At 37.6% G+C, this 20,519-nt stretch overlaps 1 protein-coding gene across 1 annotated transcript in view; it reads right to left on the bottom strand.

Annotated features, from left to right (window-relative positions):
- MROH2B (maestro heat like repeat family member 2B) overlaps window positions 1-20,519 on the bottom strand; it is an 88,220-nt gene that overhangs the window by 24,553 nt on the left and 43,148 nt on the right. Inside the window, exons 20-29 of the mRNA XM_027863596.1 lie at window positions 19,799-19,906; window positions 10,530-10,682; window positions 9,063-9,089; window positions 8,582-8,704; window positions 8,114-8,193; window positions 7,197-7,332; window positions 6,580-6,675; window positions 5,804-5,893; window positions 5,289-5,409; window positions 3,532-3,629 (exon numbers count right to left, since the gene is read on the bottom strand). Of these exons, the coding sequence (XP_027719397.1) occupies window positions 3,532-3,629; window positions 5,289-5,409; window positions 5,804-5,893; window positions 6,580-6,675; window positions 7,197-7,332; window positions 8,114-8,193; window positions 8,582-8,704; window positions 9,063-9,089; window positions 10,530-10,682; window positions 19,799-19,906 (1,032 nt within the window). The remainder of the gene's footprint in view (window positions 1-3,531; window positions 3,630-5,288; window positions 5,410-5,803; window positions 5,894-6,579; window positions 6,676-7,196; window positions 7,333-8,113; window positions 8,194-8,581; window positions 8,705-9,062; window positions 9,090-10,529; window positions 10,683-19,798; window positions 19,907-20,519) is intronic.

Here is a 20,519-nt window from a genome sequence, read left to right as displayed (position 1 = left end):
AAATAGATAGAATAAACAGAAAGGGAAGAGAAATAATTAAGAGAATGAGCAAAATAAACCACAGAAATTAAAAAAAAATTCTAAGAAGTGAAATAAGTTAAAGGGGAGGATAAGAAGTGGGATTTTACTTAACAATTTAGCTGAGAGGGAAAAAAGGAAATAAATAACTAGATTAGAGGAAAAATAAATGGAATTATTAAATTAAAATACACCAAAATAGGGAAACAGGAGACAAACAAGAGGGGATAGGACTTGAAGGTGAGGGGGAAAGAGGCAATGGGAATAGGTTTGACCTAAAGTAGATTAAGCAAAAAACAGAGTTGAAGTATTGTCTTTACAAAGCAAGACAAAAATAAATTCTAATTTTGAAAAAAAAATAGACATAAATGGAAGAAAAAAACCTTACTCTCATAAGTATGGATGGATTGAACAATCCAATAAAATGGAAAAGTGACAGATTGGATAATGTGTATTCCATATGGACCAGAGGAATATGTTTAAGGGTTCTTTAGTCTAAGATCTTGCCTTTGGCAGATGAAAGCAGAATCCTATGAAGCTTTCAGGAGCCATTTCCAACTAGGCAATACTAGAGATGAGACAAAAATTTCTTTAGGAGAACTGAGGACACCTATTAAAAAATGAGGTTTGGTTACTTAAGGTTGATAACTTTAACTTTACCCTGTCTAATAATAAAAATCAAAGCTATTATTAAGGGTTGTTTTCACCCCACCTTTGCATTAGCATTTACACAGCTCTTTATGGTTTGAAAAGCAACTAACATATTGTCTCATTTGATACTCACAACAATCCTGGGAGTAAGAGATTATTATTTTCATTTCAATTTTGCAGATGAGAGACCTGAGGCTGTGAAAGGTTAAGCGACTGGGCCAGAGTTACATAGCTAGTAAGTGTCTGAGAAAGATTTGAACTAAGGTTTTCCTGACTCCAAGTCTAGCATTCTATCAACTGTGCTACCTAGAGCTCTACTTCAGTGTTTGTGACAATCATTAACCAGGCAAGACCAAAACAGTTACAATGCTGAATTGTGTGTACAGAGGACATTAAAGAATGCTTGTTCCCAGGGCAGCAGGGTGGTGCAGTGGATAGAGCTCCAGCCTTGGAGTCAGGAGGACCTGAGTTCAAATCTGGCCTCAGACACTTGACAGTCACTAGCTGTGTGACCCTGGGCAAGTCACTTAACCTTGATTGCCTAGCAAAAAGCAAAAAAAAAAAAAAAATGCTTATTTCCCAAGTCATTTGTATGACTTGTAGTGTGGAGTATTTCTTGGCAAGTTTTATAGATGAAGAAACAGCTTCTAAGCAATAGGGACAGGGAAATATCTCAATATAACTCCAAGCAGCTTTCTAGAGGATCAGAGAATCATAGATTTAGAGCTGGAAGAGACCTTAATGGTCATGGGGCCCGATCCTTGAATTTTACAGAGGGAAGAAGTGTGAAACTAAGAGGGTGATGATATCCACAACCAGCTTTTTTTGTTTGTTTGTTTTTTTGATGAGGCAATTAGGGTTAAATGACTTGCCCAGGGTCTCACAGCTAGTAAATATCTGAGGCCAAATTTGAACTTAGGTCCTCCTGACTCCAGAGCCAGTGCTCTATCCACTGTACCACCTAGCTGCTCCCAACCAGCTATTTTAATGATAAAAAAGTTCTTTTCAAGCCTGACTGCCTCCAGGCAAGGGGTTGTTAGGTTATAAATATCTAGATCAGGGGTGGGGAACCTGCAGCCTCAAGGCCACATGTGGCCCTCTAGGTCCTCAGGTGTGGCCCTTTGACTGAATCCAAACCCAGAGACCTTAGGTTCCCCACCCTTGATCCAGATGATGTTTTATAGACTTAACCAGAAATAGTATTCCAGGATTTAAGAGCCATTCCTTAATTAATAAATGGTCAAAGGATATAAACAGTCAGTTTTCAGAGGGAGAAACCAAATCTATCAATAGTCATATGAAAAATTCTCTGAATCACTAATAATTTGAGAAATGCAAATGAAAACAACTCTGAGGTATCACTTAATATCCATCAGATTGGCTAAAATGATAAAAAAAGGAAAATGACAACTGTTGGAGGGAATATGGGAAAACAAGCACACTGTTGGTGGAGTTGTGAATTAGTCTAACCATTCTGGAAAGTAATTTGAAACTATGCTCCCAAAGGTACGAAAGGTACAGCCTAAAAAGATCAAACAAAGAGGGAAAAGACCCATATATACAAAAATATTTATAGAAGCTCTTTTTGTGGTGGTGAAGAATTGGAAACTAAGGAGATGCTCATCAATCAGGGAATGGCTGAATAAGTAAGTTATAGCATATAAATGTAATGGAATGTTATTGTGTTATAAAAAATGATGAAAGCGATGGTTTCAGAAAAACCTGAGAAGACTTATACAAACTGATACAAAGTGAATTGAGCAGAATCAGGAAAACAATTTTTACAATAATAGCAATATTGTAGAGAGAATCAACTCTGAAAGGCTTAGTGACTCTGATCAACACAATGACCCACAACAATTCAAAAGGGCTTATGATCAAACAAGCTATCCACATTGGGATAGAGAGCTGATAGACTCAGAGTGTAGACTGAAACATATTTTTCTTTTTTTTTTTCTTCCCTTTTATGGGGGGAGAGAGACATGGCTAATGTGGAACATTGTTTCGCAGGACTATACATATTTATAATGGATTTTATTTTTCTTGCCTTCTCAATGGGTGGAGAATGTAGAGGGAGAGGGAAAGATTTGGAACTGAAAATAAAATTGAATTAAAAAAAGTATTTCATTGTATTCAATACTTAGGAAGTATTGTACCTCCCATACTTTATCATTTTTTATTTATCATGATATTTGCTCACTGGTCTGGACATACATATATCAATTTTGTACAGCATTTAACCCTTGGGTGCCATCTAATCTTTATATTTACCTTCTTTGTGGCCTTTTGGTTGTTTCCTATACATGACATCTCATCCTCTCTCTTTATGCCTTTGTACAAATGGTCCCCACTATTGGGGTTCCTGTGCCTCTTTGAATTTGTAGCTTTATTCAAAGCACAGATCTGAATCTATATTATATATGAAGCCTTTCTTTGTCCCTCCAGTTATTAGTATTCTTTCCTTCTTAAAATTACTTTATCTCTATTACTTTGTCTTTATTTAGTTTTGTGTTAACTATATATCCTCTCTACTGGCCTAGGGGGTAGAATGTAGGCTTTTTGAGGGCAGAGACTGTTTTCTTTTGTCTTTATATCATAGCACTTAACATTTTGTCTTACATACAATAGACATATAATAAATATTTGTAGAATGAATAAATTTTGCTTCCATTTGTTGGTGGGCAGAGCAGTGATCCCTCTTAATCCAGTAGATCATTTAGAGTTGTGGGATAATTACTAATTAAGCTGTGTTCTAGGTCATTCAGAGGCATAATTTTAAAATGATTGTGGGTGAAAGAAGTATCTTGTTAGCTAAGAAAGAGTTCCCTTTGTTCTCTAGCTCCATTCTTCCCCCAAAGTTACCTTAGCCATATTAGAAGCAATCCAGAGCTGGACTTGGCTATCAGTAGACTGCAGTCCTTCCTGCAGATGCCTTAGTTTCTCCATTTCCTGGGGCAGATCTAAAATCACCAGAGGAAAAACTGGATCAGAACAGAGTCTGTTAAGTTACAACAAGAGTTCTTAACCTTTTCTTGTGTGTGCCATGTTCCCCCTCGGCAGTCTGGTGAAGCTTACCGACTCCTTCCCAGAATCATGTTTTTAAATGTATAAAATAAAATACCTTGAATTGCTAGGGAAACCAATTATGTTGTAATACAGTTATCAGAATATTAAAAAAAACCAAATTCATGGACCCCAGGGTAAGAACCCATGGTGCTAGAAAGACTACTCATAATGTGATTTCCCAGTATATCAGCTGTAGCAAGACTTTGGCATCTCAACTTAGGCCTGGTTTTTGTGCTTGTAGTCTTTATTGAACACAGTGGCACACATGAGACCTGTTTTGAAAGCATTAGATGTGTAGACAAAGGTCATTCTGAGACTGGTTTCCCAGAAATACACACACACACACACACACATACACACACACACCACAAAGCAAGTTAGTGTCTTGCTAACTTATCTGAAATATGAGCTGACCAAAATATTCTACTCTAGTCAAGACCAACTGAGATTTCAACTTTCTTCCTGATGGGTCCCTCAAATGTCCCTCTCTGCTATGTCATTCACTCGGTTTATTTCTCTACTTCTTTTTTTCATGACTCAGAAAAACTATTCCTTCAATAAATAATAGCCCCATTTCCCAAGGGAATTTTGAATCTTGTCTGTTTATCCTCTTTTACTCTTCAGTCATCCCCAACATCTCTCAGCTTAGAACATCAATAGCCCTGAGTGATCACTACCACTTGGATAGAGCTATAAGATCACTGGTGTTTGTCCTTTCCATTTGTGTGTCAGAAATTTATTTTCTCTCTCTCTCTCTTTCTCCATACACACATATACACACATAAACATATATTCATGTGTATGTATATATTATATATATAAATTAAAATATATACTAATTGAAATCTCATACCTTCCCCTTCCACGTATATATATATAATACCCGTCCAATGACACGTAGTACATATATGTATGTTTGTGCATTTATATATGTATATGTATATGTAAATATATGTGTATGTGTGTATATATACACACACATACACATACATAGTGTGAGATTTCAATTAAGTGGAGAAACTGGTGTTTTCCCCCAGTTCCTCACTTTTTGGTCTAAATAACACATTCCAATATATTAAGAAGCTGTAAGCAGGAGACCTTTCTCTTCAGTATGGCCAGACTCAATAGAAAGCTCTACTTGGCTGTTGAATTCTACATCTGGCCTCTGTCCAGTGCTATACTTTGCTCAATTTTGACAGTTTCTTTGCCTACATTCAGCAATATTCATGTAGGGTCATGCTATTCAAGTAAAAAGAACCCACAAAGATTTTTTTTATATTCAACTTTGAAATGCATTTAACCTTTGAAAAGTAGTGTTATTTTCTATTAAATAAAACCATGTAGCAGAGAGAGTTATGATAATATGACCAGCTACACTGTGCTTTAATTTGAAACTCATAATATTTAATATATATTAATAGAAATTTACAGTGCTTTGTTAGGGAGAGAAAAAAGGAGAAGGGCGAGGAGAAGGAGGAGAGAAACAATATTTGACAGCAGAAGAAAGGAAATAGTCTTTTGATCAAGTGGTTCCCTCACATCTTTCCTCTCACCTTTGAGAAATAACAAACCAATAACAGCATCAGCAGCCCATAGACGGATGGTAGGTAGGGTATCACAGCAGTGAGGTGCAAAAAGTCCAAGAAGAGGACCAATTTTAAGTCTCTCTGGTGACTATAGAAAAAGAACAAAGATAACCTCAAGATTTCTCACATAGGAGAAAGGACATTCCATCATATCCTGCACATCACATTTAATTCCACTCATTTCTTTCCCACAAACCCCAAGGACTAAAATGAGATGCAAATTTTCCCTTAAAAAGAGGTTAGTGGTTCCCTATCATAGCAGAAACCATTTAAGGTCCATGGGGAGAGGCATCTCATTCTCTGTTTGTCATTCTTGGACTCACAAGTTTAGGGAAATCCTCTCTTCAGTAAAAATTTATTTCCTTTGGGGATAGAGATTTTAAAAAAAATAAACAAACTAGAAAAGCATTTTATATTTTCCTAAAGGCTTTTGGTTAAGTTTCCTTCAGATTCATTTATCTAAAATAGACTAGGATACTTACTTCATTACTGTTGGTCAACACCTTTGAACAGATCTGCAAGACTCTTTCTCTTTCCCATTCTTTTGATGAAAGAAGCCAGATTCGCAAAAGCTATTGGTAATTAAGAAGAAAAAAGTACATTCTTTAGTTTTAGTTTTCTTCATCACAGAACTCTGCCTCTCTGTTTCTCTGTCTTCCGATTTCTCTGTCTTCCTCTCTGTGTGCCTCTGTATTTCTGTCTCTCTGTGTGTCTCTGTTTTTCCCCTGCCTCCCCTGGCCTTGTCCTCTGTCTAACTGTGGCCATGTGGAAAAAGCTCAGCATTGTTAAGTTCTGAGTATCCCTCATTTTTTTTTTTGGTGCATGTGGAAGGAACCATCTATCACTGGAGGCAGAAGGTTGAAGATGACAGTAATTGTTCTTTGTACAAATGTGTTATCTCCTATTATGGGTTGTGAGAATTGAGAAAGGACTGTGTTGTTTACTTCCCCTTTATCATCCATTATATGCAACATGCAACGTCATGCTGAGCACAAAACAGGAGCTTAATAAATGCTTGTTGGACAAATGAGTGAGTGGCAGGAGCAGTGATATCATATGAAAGGAGGGGGATGCTATTTTTCCCTTTTCCTACAAGTCAGAGAAGCCTGTGAAATAGGTGGTGTGAAATAGGAAGAGATAAAAGAGGGTTGGACAGAGGGGGACCAGAAGGGGGAATAGAATAGATTTTGGGGAGTAAGTGGAGAGTCAGAAAGCAAATGAAAGAGAATAGCCATCAATTCCAATGGGGCCAACTTACATTAAACATTTCTTGACATTCTTCTGGGTCCCAGTTATTCCACACCAGAGTTCTCATGAGTTTCCCAAGGGCATCCATGGATCTTCCATAGAGAAACTGAAACCAGAAATGAGTCTGTGAGGCTCAGCTTGAGCTAAGGTAGCTGTATTAGCTGTATTACCATTTTTCAGAGAATGCTAAAGAAGATTATAAAAGCAAGACTGCTGGTCTTATAGATGGAAGAATTGGGTTCAAATACCAGTTCTTCAATTTACTATCTGTGTGATTTTGGACAAGTCACCTAATCTCTCTGGGTCTCAGTTTCTTCTTTTGTAAGAGAATGGGGCTGAAATGGAAATCAGAGGTTCTTAACCTGGGGTCCATAAAGTTTTTTTTTTAACTTTGATAATTGCATTTTAATATAATTAATTTTCTTTGTAATCCTCTGTATTTTATTTTATGAATTTAAAAACGTTATTCTGAGCAGAGGTTCATAATTTCCCCTAGATTGACAAAGGAGTTATTGACACAGAAAAGATGAAGAACCCCCAAACTAGAAGATTTTTAAGGTCCCTTCCAGGATCAAGCCAATGATACTATTGTCCTGGTTTGGGAACCCATTCCTCCTTCCTTCATACTTGGATATGTGCTTTGTCTTCTGCAGTCTGTCCATCTTCTATGATCTGAGTTAGATGGGGAAGGAGAATGAGACTCCGAAGGCTTTCTTCAAGGATATTTAGGTTGTCATTTAGGGGTAACTGAGGCTTCAGTTTGCTGAAATGAGAAAGATGGAGGGGGACGCACGTTAGACTAGCAATCACTGAAAGCAGGAAGATGAGGTAAGTGGTTTACAAGAGTCAGTGCCTTGAGCCTAAGAAAAAAGGATGTATTTTCTTATGGGTGGGGATGGGGAAGGAAGTTATAAGGACAGGAGTAAATATATAAACTGGGGAGAGACCTCAGATGATATTGAAGAAAGGGCTACACTGAATCCTTTTGCATTCCTTAACACATTTTTGTCACAGTTTTATTTCTTTAGCTGCTAATTTTCTCATCTTTGTACATTTTTTTCTTGCATTAAAGGTTAGATTATACAATCTTGGCAACAAGGATCCCTATTTGTTTTGTGCTTACACTAGTGTTATGGATGCTGCAGGTAATTAATGAATGCGTGTATGCAATGAATGATAAAGTTCAGACTAGTTTTCTTTTTTAGGTGAACAGAAGGTGTTGAAGCTAATCTAAAGGAATGTGAACAGGCCAAACATCTTTTAACCTAGAAGACTGAAGTTTATTCCCAGGCCCTATAAAGAATGTGTATTTGTACTCTGCATTTCATTAAAGCTGACTCTTCTGACCAGCTGTTTGCTTCTTGATAATTCTCCCATACATTTAGTTTGTTACCCTTTGGGAAGGAGAAGCAGTTTCCAATCCAAATCACGTTTATGAGATTCTGTTTTATTATTATTATTATTATTTTTGGCCAGGGCTAACAAGTAAGCCACTGATTTGGGATGAGGAAGGAGGACGAGAGCAGTAAGAGTAAGTTCTATACCTTAGGCATCGAATAGCAATTAAGGCTTTCCAACGGATTGGGCTAGCTAAGGAATCTAGAGGTTCTTCTCTGATTAAATCCTGAAACACAAGCAAAGAGGTGAAATGGACTATAAAGAATTTTTTTTGGGGGGACTCATCCCCTTGATTCTTACTTCAACCATGTTGGTCTCCCAGGTGCTGCTGCCTCTTTGCAGCCTCAAGGAGGACGTATTAGTGGAAACTGAGACACTGGCTACCTCATCAAATGAGATAATATTTATAAAGCTCTAAGCACGGTGTCTGGAACATAGTGGGTACTTAACAAATACTTATTCCCCTCCCCCTTTCCTCCCGTGGGGCTGATCAGCTTCATTATTTCATATTTGTTAATTTTTAGAAGGAAAACCCTGAACTCTTGTTAAACAGAAATAAGAGCCACAACAAATCAAAATCAAAGAGATTGTCCAGTGCACCTTTGGACACTCACCAGTATGTATCCAAGGAGCACTTCCTTATGGGTTAAATTAAAATTCAGTAGTTCTTCAGTGTCCCGAATAGCAATACAAATTTCAGTGATACTTTTTGTGAAGCTCATTTGCAGATCCATGTTCTAATGGGAAATGAAGCATTATGTATGATAAATGTGATACTAGTAATGAGGTACTGGATATAAAAGATATCTCTGATGTCTATCCCAAGGAAATCCAACCCACCCCTTTCGTGTATTAGGTTCTTTGCCTTGCTTCTACATAGAAGAGTCCAACTTTTAACTTCTACTGAATGAAAAATTGTGAAGCCCCTTGCATTGCTTTAGAGCAGCCTCAAAAGCCATGGCTCCAGAATAGGAGACATCCCTAATTGCTGATCCTATTGTTGGGAGTCAAATCAAGATGTTATATAATTTTGAATGATTTTTATAGCAGATCCTAATATAGGTAGAACAACGAAAATATTGAATTATAACTCACCTTGTTTAAAACAGTAATTCCCAATATCTGAAAAGTCAAAGATGAAAGCAAAAACTCAATGAGTGGTTATGGAATAATCAAGTCTTGAAACTAGCTCCTGATAGTTTCTGATAGGGAACACCGAAGCATCATTCTGTATTATCAGTGGCTTTTCTCAATTCTCTCAAATTTGGAATCTTGAGAACCAAAGTATCAAGGGTTAAATATACTTCTCAGGGTAATCCTTAACTAACTAACCAGTGAAATGCAAGTTAGAGAACTATTCTAAGAATGTCAGAGTTCAGAATTAAATTACAAGGGTGAGCCTTTGGGTTTCGGTGCCATATGATTAGTTTAAAAACTGTTTCTGATAATGGTGGGGAAAGGGTAATGCTCTGTGGGAAGAAAAATGGAGCTGGAAGTTTATGAAATTTAATGCAATTGGTAAATGAACAAAAGAGAAACCAATAACACCAAAGCTATAAAATTGCAATGACAGCATTACCCCAAAGAAGAGATACGAGAATGTACTTTCCTGATTTCTTTGTAGAAGCTGTGGTATGGTCTATGGTTATGGAATAGTGTGTATAAAATTAGACTTGGTTAATGAGTTGGTCTTGTTCGATTTTTTTGTTATAAAGGATGACTTTCTAGCAGGTAATCTTTTTAAAGCTATAGGACTATAGACGATGGGGAAGGGATGACTCCAGTATTTTTTATTTTTGGAGGCAGTTGGGGTTAAGTAACTTGCCCAGGGTCACATAGCTAGTGAGTGTCAAATGTCTAAGGTCAGACTTGAATTCAGGTTCTCCTGATTCCAGGGCTGGTACTCTATCCCCTGTACCACCTAGCTGCCCTGACTCCAGTATTATTGATGGTTATAACATTTAAACTGGATTTTTTCAATGTGTGTGTGTGTGTGTGTGGTAGGCCATGGTTTTTTCAGGGATAAATTTCATGCAACACATCAACTTTTTTCTTTCATATTTTTCAAGTAATATTTATTATGTCTATATTTTCACTTTTTCATCATACACCAAAAAATCAGTACATAAATAGTGATTAGTGCACTGTGCTTATACTGTGAGGAATAAGATGAAGTTTTTGTCCTCAATGACCTTACAATGGAGTTGGGTGGACAAGACATGGATGATTATAATGTTAAGCATTAAGTGCTGAGGTCAGTAAAATTAGAGCAATGTGAGCCAAATTCCTTTGGGACAGCATCGTAGAGAAACATGGGTTTTGAAGGACTTCAGTAAGCCTCCAATCTTTATTACAGAGCATTTTCTTATTTTTTTCCCCATTCCCTTAGGTTCTTTATCTCAATTTTCTTGAGGCTGAGCCATTGGGACTCAAAGCCTGAGTAATCCTCCTTTTTGACTCTAAGGAATGCCTGGGAACTGAAGACCCACATGGTTCCTTGAACCTCACTTGGGAAAACCCTGAATTAGACCCTATAAGCATCCTGATGTTGCTGGTTGTTACCTGACAGCTGGAAGTATAGAGATTCAGGACAGGGATCACAATGTCTTTTTCCACAATAGGGAGAAGTTGTCTTTTAGGAGATTGGAGAGCCACACATCCATAAATTGCTATAAGGTCAATCTTGGTCAATGCCTTCTTTCCATACAAGACAGACTAAACATTAGGAAGGGGGAATATGAAAAAGATCACTGAGTCAATTTTTTTTCTCAGGCTTTTTTCTAATTTAGAAATCCCCATTTCCTGCTAACTATAAAAGTTCCCCCAAAAAGAGTTGAGGTGAAAACATTTTCCTCCTATTTATAGCACCTATTCAGAGTTAGGTAGTTGGTATAAACTCAATATCTGGTAATTAATAATGAGAATTATACTAATTGGGACACTTGAAACCCTTTTCACCAGAGAAACCTTGAAAGTGGTATGCATATTTAAGCGGGCTTCATGGTTCCTGAGAAGCTCAGAAAAAGACAGACACATACCAATCTCATTTAGACTTTCTTTACTAGCATTAGTAGTAGAGATGAAGAAAAAATTTGTTATTTATCATAGAATTCCATGTAACATCCATATAACATAATTCCATATAAGTGGGAGAACACAGGTATTTGGAATACAGAAAAAAAAGACAACCCACTGGACAATAGAAAGATGAATGGTGAGCATAAACAAGTTACAATATGCTGCCAATCATTTTTTATAAGGAGGAGCTTCCTCAGTAGTATATTTTGTGATATATATGATTGGAAAAGAGAGTAGTAGTTCTCCTACTGCAAATGAGAGAATTCAATACAACAGATACTTATGTTTAAGTGCCTACAGTGTGCTAGGCAGTGGATGGGAAGCAGCATTTAGGTAAGAAGCAGTTCCTGCCCTCAAGGGTCTTACAGATTGGTAGGAGAATAAGAAGTACAGAGAGATAGCTATAATATGAAACTTTTAAAGAAAGTACATTAGTGCATTAATCAAGTGCAAACCAAAATGCTGCATTGAGCCCTAAGTGAGATATTCATTACCCAATAAAGATATCAGGGAAGATGGCATAAAATATAATGGATGTGAGTTGGGGTTTAAAGGATAAAGGAATTTTAAGAAAAGCAGGGTGGATACTCTGGGAAATATCACAAAAAGAAGACAGCATGAGAATAGAACATGCAGAGTAGGATAGTTTAGCTCAAGTGTAGAGTTCATGGAAGTTAAAAGATGAAGAGAAAGCCCTCCCATAGATTAGGTGGACCCTCTGTGGAGTCTGTCTGGAAGGACATGGACAAGTATAGCATAGGATGAGAAGGTATGGAGGACTTTGATCCGCATTGGTGGAGGGAGTACCCACCTTAGTGAAATTATGACTATACCAAAACACTAAGGTGCCATAATCCAAAATTTACGAGAAATGTTAGAGGCCTCCTCTGTCATATTTGCCAGTAGGTAGTCTTCTATTCTCTATCTGAACACCTTGGTGGTGGAAACACACTACTACTCCCTGAGGCATCCATTCCATATTGGCAGCACTATGTTAGGAAGTTCTTCCTTCTAGGAAACCTGGAGTTGCTTGTCTTGTATTTTCAGATCATTGATCCTTGTTAATAATAGCTGACATGTAGATCCCATTTTACATTCCATGCTATTCTCAACCCTCTGCAATCTGTCTTCAGATCCTACCACTCAACTTAAACTGCTCTCCTTAAAGTTAATAACAATATTTTTATTGTTAAATCCAATAGTCTTCTCTCAGCCATGATTATAGATCTCTGCAGGTTCTGACACTTAATTACCCTCCTTTCCTACTGAATTCTCACTTCTCTCTGAATTTTTGGGACATTGGTTTCTCTTGGTACTCCCCTTATATATTTGACCCTTACTTCTCAGGGTTTTTGTTTTTGGGGTTTGTTTGTTTTTTGGTGGTGGCTTTAAAATTTTTTTATTGTTACTTTTTAAAAATTTTTGCTGGATCATCATCCATGTGCTTCCTCCTACGTACTGGTATACCTCAAAGCACTGTCCTTCAACAGTCAGCCAATCAAGTTAGTTAACAAGCATTATTAAACACTTAACTATGTGTCAGGTACTATGTTAAATATTATTACAAAGAAGGGCTAAAAAAATGTCCCTAACTATAAGGAACTATATTTTAATGGGAGGGACATGTAAGCAATTAGATTAAAAAACTTTTAAAAAGTATTGATGTGTTTTGTTTTTACATTACAAACATTTACAGATGAACATGAGACACATGTTCTTGTACATAAAAGATCTTTTCCTATTTCTTTGATCTCTTTTGAATGTAGAAGTAAAAGTGGTATGGTTGGGTCAAAGGGTGTGAACTGTTTAATAACATTTTGTGTATAATTCCAAATTGCTTTCAGAATGATTGGACCCATTCACAGGTCCACCAACAGTGCATCAGTGTGCCAATTTCTCTTCAGACCCTCAAGCATTTGTTTTCATTTATTGTCATCTTTGCCAATCAGATAGGTATGAAACAGAATCTCAATATTGCTTCAATTTTCATTTTTCTAACTAGTAGTGATTTGGAACATTTTTTTGGTATGGCTATAAAAGTATGGCTTATAAGCAACCTGTTTTGTTTTGTTTTTTTTTTTAACTTGAGAGCTACCTATTATAGAACACAACAGCTGCCTTGGACTGTTTATTAATTGGGAATGGCCTTTATTCTTATAAATTTCAGTTCTCTGTATACCTTACAAACCAAAACTTTATCAGAGAAACTTTCTACAAATATTTTACTGTTTCCTTTTTAATCTCAATTAATTTAAATTAAATTTCCTATAATTTTACTATTGATTTATTTGTAAAAAATTCATAGAAAATATCCATTTTATCTTCTGTGACCTTTTCTGTCTCTTGTTTGGTCATGAACTTTCCCTTATCCATTGATATGATAGGCAATGTTTTCTGCCATGTTTTTCTAATTTGTTTGTCATATGACCTTTTATATTTAGGTCATGTATCCAAATGGAGTTTGTCTTGATATATGGTCTGGAGTGTTACCATAATTCTAACTTCTTTAATACTGCCATTTAATTTTCCCAGCAGTCCTTGCGAAATAGTAAGTCTTTATCCTAGTAGCTGATTTTTGTGATTTTTAAATATTAGAGTACTAGATATATTTGTTTCTGTATATTATATTTCCCTCTAAACCTTTTCTTCCTAACTTCCCTATTACTTTTGAGGTTACCACCATCCTCCCAGTCACCTTGGTTCTCAACTGAGGTTTTTTCATCCTCAACTCCTCACCATCACTTCCTCCCTTTTTCCAATCTGTTGCCAAGGCCTGATAATTTTCTTTTCATAGCAGCTCTCCTCTGTGCCTCCTTCTCTCGTTTGATCCTGCTGGCCATCCTGGTGTAGGCCCTCATCATTTCAAATTTAGACTATTATAATGGCTTACTGATTTTTTTTCCCATGGCACAAGTCTCTCTCCACTCTAGCTCATCCTCCATTCTGTGTCAGAATGGTCTTCCTGAAGCACATCTGACCATGTCACCCTGCACCTTATGGCTTGAGGGGTGGAGCTGGGGAGAGCTTGGGAGAGGAGGGATCCTGAGCTTCTGGCTGGTTTCTGGCATCCAAAGAGATGACCTACTTCCAGACACATTCTCTTCAGGGAGAATTCCCTGGAGAGAGAGAGAGAGAGAGAGAGAGAGAGAGAGAGAGAGAGAGAGAGAGAGAGAGACAGACAGACAGACAGACAGACAGACAGACAGGCAGACTCTAGTCATCTAGGAATAAGCTGACATATAGAGGAACCTGCACCTTGATCATGTCCTCATCCCCAGTCTACTGCAGTAGAGAATTTGGGGTATTTCCCTGTGGGTCAGATCTGAGACTCTTTCCTGATTGAGCTGAGATATTCCATTCCCAGTGGGAGAATTCATTCTCTCTGTGTATTGTTTGGGCATATTATCATTTGCATATATTCTCTGATTTCTGATTGTTATTTGTTTGGATAAATACATTTATTTGCTATTTGCTTTGTGTTTTCTTTGTGGAACTGGCATTTGATATCAAGGGAGTCAAGCATTGGGTATATAACTTGGGGTACTCCTTCCTCTTTAAGTGATAGTGATCAGGAGTTCAGTTTGAACTTAAAAATTACTTTCCCTACACTAACAATACTTAGAGGGGAAGATAGACATAATTCTAGCCCAGTACTCCTTCTCTCTGAGGAGATCAGAGTAGCCAGCTTTTGGTACTAACCTCCTTCTTTCCCTCTTTGCACGAAACAGATGCTAATGGTATCTATTCATGTCTCCTTACAATCCACATTTAGAAAGACTGACCCATGTCAACACACATAATCTATGTGGGCAATACATACTCAAACCAACCATCACATTTTATATCCAGTAAGTTTGCTAAAGTTATTGTTTGTTACTTTTTAGTTGGATCTTTAGGGCTTTTTGAAGTATGCTATCATGTGATCTTAAAAAAGAGATAATTTCCCTTTTTTCTTACCTATGCTTATTCCCTCAATTTCATTTTCTTGTCTTATTGCTAATGCAGGCATTCCTACTGCTATGTCAGACAGGAGTGATGAAAATGGACATTGTTGTTTTAGCCCTGATTTTGCTGGAAAGGGTTCTAGTTTTTTTCTTTCAAGCAAAAAGCATTATTTGTCTTCTTCCCACTCCCTATCCTCCGACTGGAAAAAAAGAAAAAGAAAAACTGAGCCCTTGTATAAAATATGCATAGTTAAACGTAACACAGCATTGGCAATGTCAGAAAATGTATGTCTTGTTCTGTTAATTTAGTTTGTCCCCTTCCTATCAGGAGTTAAATGGCATGCTCCCTCATTGGTCCTCTGGAATTGTGGTTGGTTATTGCATTGATCAGTTTTTAAACCTTTCAAAGTTGTTGTCTTTACAAAATTATGATTGTATAAAATGTTTAAGTAGTTACATCAAGATATGTCAGAGTAGATGGAAGATTATTTGATGAGGGGAGGCTTTTGAGGCTGAAGAGCCTGGTAAAATATTCCTACAAAGGTAGCATTTGAGTGGTGTCTTGAAGAAAGCCAAAGCTTCTAAGAGGTGGAGTTGAGGAAGAGCATTCTTGACATGGGGCATGGAGTGCCATGTGCCAGAAATAGCACCAATATAACTGGATCATAGAGTTTGTGGAGAGAAGTAAAATCTAAGACTGGTTATGTAGGAAGGGCCCGGACATTGAAGGGCTTTAAAAACTAAAAAGAAGAGCTTATATTTGATCCTAGATGTAATATTTCTCTCCAGGATATATGTGCACTTGCATTTGATTAGCGGATTGGAAGTTGGAGAAAAACAAAACAAAACTCCTTCCCAAACTTCCCTTTAAAAAAGACCCAGGAGCTCAGCAACTCTTCATTTGCCTCCAACTGCCTTGCTTGATTTTGGCTCCACTAGCATCATGCTCCCTGCACTGGATACCCTCTGCCCCACCCCCTTTTCAGCTGCCTTTTGTGTGTTATCATCCACTGCTAGATTAAAAGCTCTTTGAGGGGAGAGATTGCCTTTCTTTTTTGCATCCCCAGCACTTGACACACAATAGGCGTTTTAATGAATGTTTATTGTATTGTAATATGGAGCCACTAAAATTTTTTGAATAAGGGGGTGATATGATCAGACCTACATTTTAGGAAAATCACTATGGCAGCTGAACAGAAGAGGGATTGAAGTAGGGAAAGACTGAAGGCAGAGAAAGCAATTAGGAGGCTACCTCAGTGGTCCAGGGGAGAAGTGATGAGAGCCTGAACTAGGCTTGTGGCTGAGTGAGTAGAGAAAAGGTGATGTAGGACAGGGTATCAGTGAAATTGGGGTGGCCCTGGTTAATCTTTCATACCACAACAGGGGCTCTCGTAAGTCAAGAAATTATAGAGTAGACCTGCTGTAGTTTGAGTTGTTTGTCCCCAGTTGGATTGATTTGGATCAAGCTGTGAGTCTTTTGGACAAGAAGATAAAAGTGGATTTTAGGACTTTGGTGGAAGAAATCTGGGTGACTGGGAGGATGGTGGAGACCTCGACATAATAGGGACATTCAGAAGAGGGGAGGGTGTGTGTGTGTGTGTGTGTGTGTGTGTGTGTGTGTGTGTGTGTGTAGACAATGGGATCTGTTTTGGACTAGTATTTGCTGGTTATTTCCACATGGATATTTCATAAACATCTTGAACTCAACATAGCCAAAATGAAACTCATTTTTCTCCCAATTCCACATAAGCACACTCATGTTTCTACCTCCCTTTTTCTGTCAGAGTACTACCATCCTTCCAGTCACCCAGGTTTGCAGTCTTAGAGATATTTTCTTCTCTTCACTTTCTCTTACTTTCCATCTACTCAAATATAATCAGGTGCCAAGCTTTGTTGACAACATATTTCACATATACCCTCTTCTCTCTGCTCACATATCTACTTTTTAGTCCAGGTCCTAATTACCTCTAGTCTGGACTACTTAATAGCCTCCTAAATTGCATTAAGGTTTCCCTCTCTTCAATCAATCACACAGCTGCCACAATGATATTCCTGAAGATTAGATGGTATTATATTACTCTCCTGGTCAAGAAGGTTCCTTTTATGTCTAGGGACAAATTAGCAACTAATATGTAGGGCATTTAAAGACTTCCACAGTCTGATTTCAAACTTTTTCTGGATTGATTTGACATCACTTTTCATATATTCTGTGCCCTAACTACACTATTACTTGCCCCTGTTCATGATGTTTCATTTCCTTCCTGCCTCTATGCCTTTGTCCAAGCTTTCCCCCACATCTGGATCCCTCTCCCTTTTCACCTCTGACTCTGGGAATCCTTAGTCCCCTTCTAGGCTCAGCTTCAGTGCTTCTGCCTAGAAGAAGGCTTTCCTGATCCTGCCTCCTCCTTCATGGTTAGTGTTCTTCCTACCCCAACATAACCTTATATTTACTTTTCAGATAATTTACATTTATCTGTGTACCTGTTGTCCCCCTCTCTTCTACTCCAGACAAAGCAGAATTTAATAAGTTTCTTGAGGATGGAGACAGTTTCATTTCCCCAGTGCCCAATATGATGCCTTATGCAAAGTAACTACTTATTAAATGCTTGTGAAATTGAATCTTTAAAATAAGCACGAGGTGGGATTTGAATCCCGATCTTTCCTGACTCTAAGTCAAAGTTAGCTCTAAGGCAGAGTTAACTCAAACTAGGTCTACTCCAGAGGTTCCCAAACTTGATTGGTCTACCATCCCCTTTAAAAAAAAATCACTTGGTGTTTCCCCCACCCCCAGAAATCTACTTTCTTTAACCCTTTAGCTTTGTGTGTCATTTCAAAAAATGTGTAATATATTTTTAAAAAATGATACATCTTGACTTTAATAATTTATTGTAAATTTGTGGGTTTTTTCCTGCATTGAAATTTTGATGATGCAATATTGCGTCATGTAACCATATAATATCGTAATGTAAATAAGTCATTACACGCACATATTCCTGTCAATGCATGCTGGACTTCCTGACAATGTGATACGCACTCTGCTGCTAACACATGCTTGTTAAGACCTGTCAGTGGACTTGATCACTGATTGCTTATAACTTTCATTTTGTGTGTTTATTTGGAAAGAATAATGTAATCACTATGACTTTAACATTACATAACTAATGAAACATGTACAAAAAATCTTTCAAAATTTTATCTTCTCTTCTTTCCTTATGCTTCCACTGCCCCCTTACTTTTATTCAACGTCGCCCCCGCCAATTGCACCGAAGGATACTACCACCCCACCCCCACCCTGATCATTCCAGTGCCCTCCCAGGAGGGCAGTATCGCCCACTTTGGGAACCTATGGTACTCTTTAGTTTCTTGGCCCACAATAACCCCTGCTGGTGGTATGGAAGAGTAACCAGAACTTCCCCCCAATTCTACCCATGCCCTGGCCTGTAACACCTTTTCTCTACTTTCATAGTCACAAGCCTAGTTCAGGCTCTCATCACTTCTCCCCTGGACTACTGAGGTAGCCTCTTAATTGGTCTCCCTTCTTTAAGTCTCTCTCCACTTCAATCCCTCTTCTGCTCAGCTGCCATAGAGATTTTCTATTACATCATCCTGATTTTTTCTACTTTGTAGTTCTCTTTTGCATATAACCATTCTTCAGGAATTTGAACACAGCTCTGGTTTCCCATTTAAGTCTTCTCTTATAAAGGATAAATGTCTTCAGTTCTTAGAAAATCACAGTGTTCCATGCATAGATCTGGAAATCACTATGGAGCCCATTTAGTCCTTTTGCAAGTGAGGAAATCTGAAGTGCAGGGATCTTTAGTGTCATGGCCAAAACAAGGAGGAAGTCTGATACAATCTCCTCCTTGACTCCTTCCCTCCTGAAATACGGTGCCCAGAAATTAATGCAATACTAAAGAGATACATACTAGCCAATATAGAACATAGTGGGAATATTTCCTTCCTTATATTAGACTTCTATTTATATAGACTAAGATTGTATTAATTTCACAATGCTAATTCCCGTTAGTCTGAAGTCGACTCAAACCCAGAAGTCCTTTTTCATAGGAACTCTGATCTAACCATATTTCTGCTATTTTGTACTCACACTTTGGGTTTTTGAAATGCAGTACTTAAGATTTCTACATCAGCTTCGGCCTATTTTTCCAACTTATTGAGGTATTTTGGGATATTTATTCTGTCATTCAATGAATTAAGCCTATTTCCCAGCTTCACATTATCCACAGGTCTCAACCGTATGTCACCTATGCCTTCTTGCAAGGTATAGGTAAACAAACAAACAAAAGTTAGAGTCTTATAATAAGTCCCTAGAAGTTTCAGTCTAGGTTGGAGATTCTTAGCTTTTTTGGCATCATGGACCCCTTTAGCAGTCAGGTGATGCCTAGGGACCCTTTCTCAGAATGATTTTAAATGCATAAAAATAAAATACATAGAATTACCAAGGAAATAAATTTTTATTGAAATATAATTATCAAAATAATTTTTTTTAAAGTCACAAGTTCATGGATCCCAGGTTAAGAATTCCTGCTCTAGGTAACAGTGACTCATCAATCAAAACACTTTGATTTAGATCATTTAACTGGTTACCAATCTACTTGACTGTACCATTTTACATTCCCCTATCTTGACCACAAGTGTAAATGAGAGAGGCTAATAAAAAATCTGCATGGCTTCCCATTTCCCATTCTCATTTCCACAAGTCTGTGTTTTTGGCTATGTCTAGCCTAAGGAAACAGTTATGGTTTATGCCTGACATTACGAAGTAGTTTAAGGGCAAATTGTGTCTTTTACCTTACAGCGACTTGAGAAGGACTTCTGATCTGCTTGAAATGTTTTAAGAACCTTTAAAACAATATCCAAATGATTCTTGGCACAATATCCCAGAATAGATACAGTCCCCTAGGAATTAAGAATCATAGAATATATATTTTAACTTAATACACACCAGATTTTACACTTGGAGGGGGGGCTGGTAGTTTTCTTCTTACATGTGATAAATCTTTTTTGCACTCATGTTTGAATTCCCCTGGACCCTGCTGACTCATCCTCATCCTGAGCATTTTCTCCCCTGCTGCTGCCATTCTACCCTCTAAACTGGACCTCAAAAGACCTTACCAGAAGGACCCAATACACTCAGCTCTGAACTCCTTGGGACTACACAGTTTCCTATTTATTCTGACCCTTTTCTTTTGTGGTTCTCTCCAAAAATACAATCAGGTCAACATTATCATGGCCTATGGAGAGGCCACGTCAATGGACTGCCCTCTCATTCCACTCACCTTTTCCTGGCCAACACTTGCCTATAAACGTCCTCTCTATTAGAATTCACATTCTTTCAATCATGATTCCAGGGGACTGGTGATGAAGCATGCTAACCAGCTCTTTACAGAGAGGTAATGGACTCAGAGGGCAGAATAAGACAGAAATGTTCAAACACAACCGAAATGACAATGTGCTCTGTTTGCCTATCTGTGTTTGATTTGAGTGTTTTGTTGTTTTTGTTTGTTTTTTT

This window comes from Vombatus ursinus, unplaced genomic scaffold, assembly GCF_900497805.2.
Source record: "Vombatus ursinus unplaced genomic scaffold, bare-nosed wombat genome assembly UNPS02014772.1, whole genome shotgun sequence".
Classification (NCBI taxonomy): domain Eukaryota; kingdom Metazoa; phylum Chordata; class Mammalia; order Diprotodontia; family Vombatidae; genus Vombatus; species Vombatus ursinus.
Note: the sequence above shows the minus strand (reverse complement) of the source record. Positions and strands in the feature narration are given on the sequence as shown.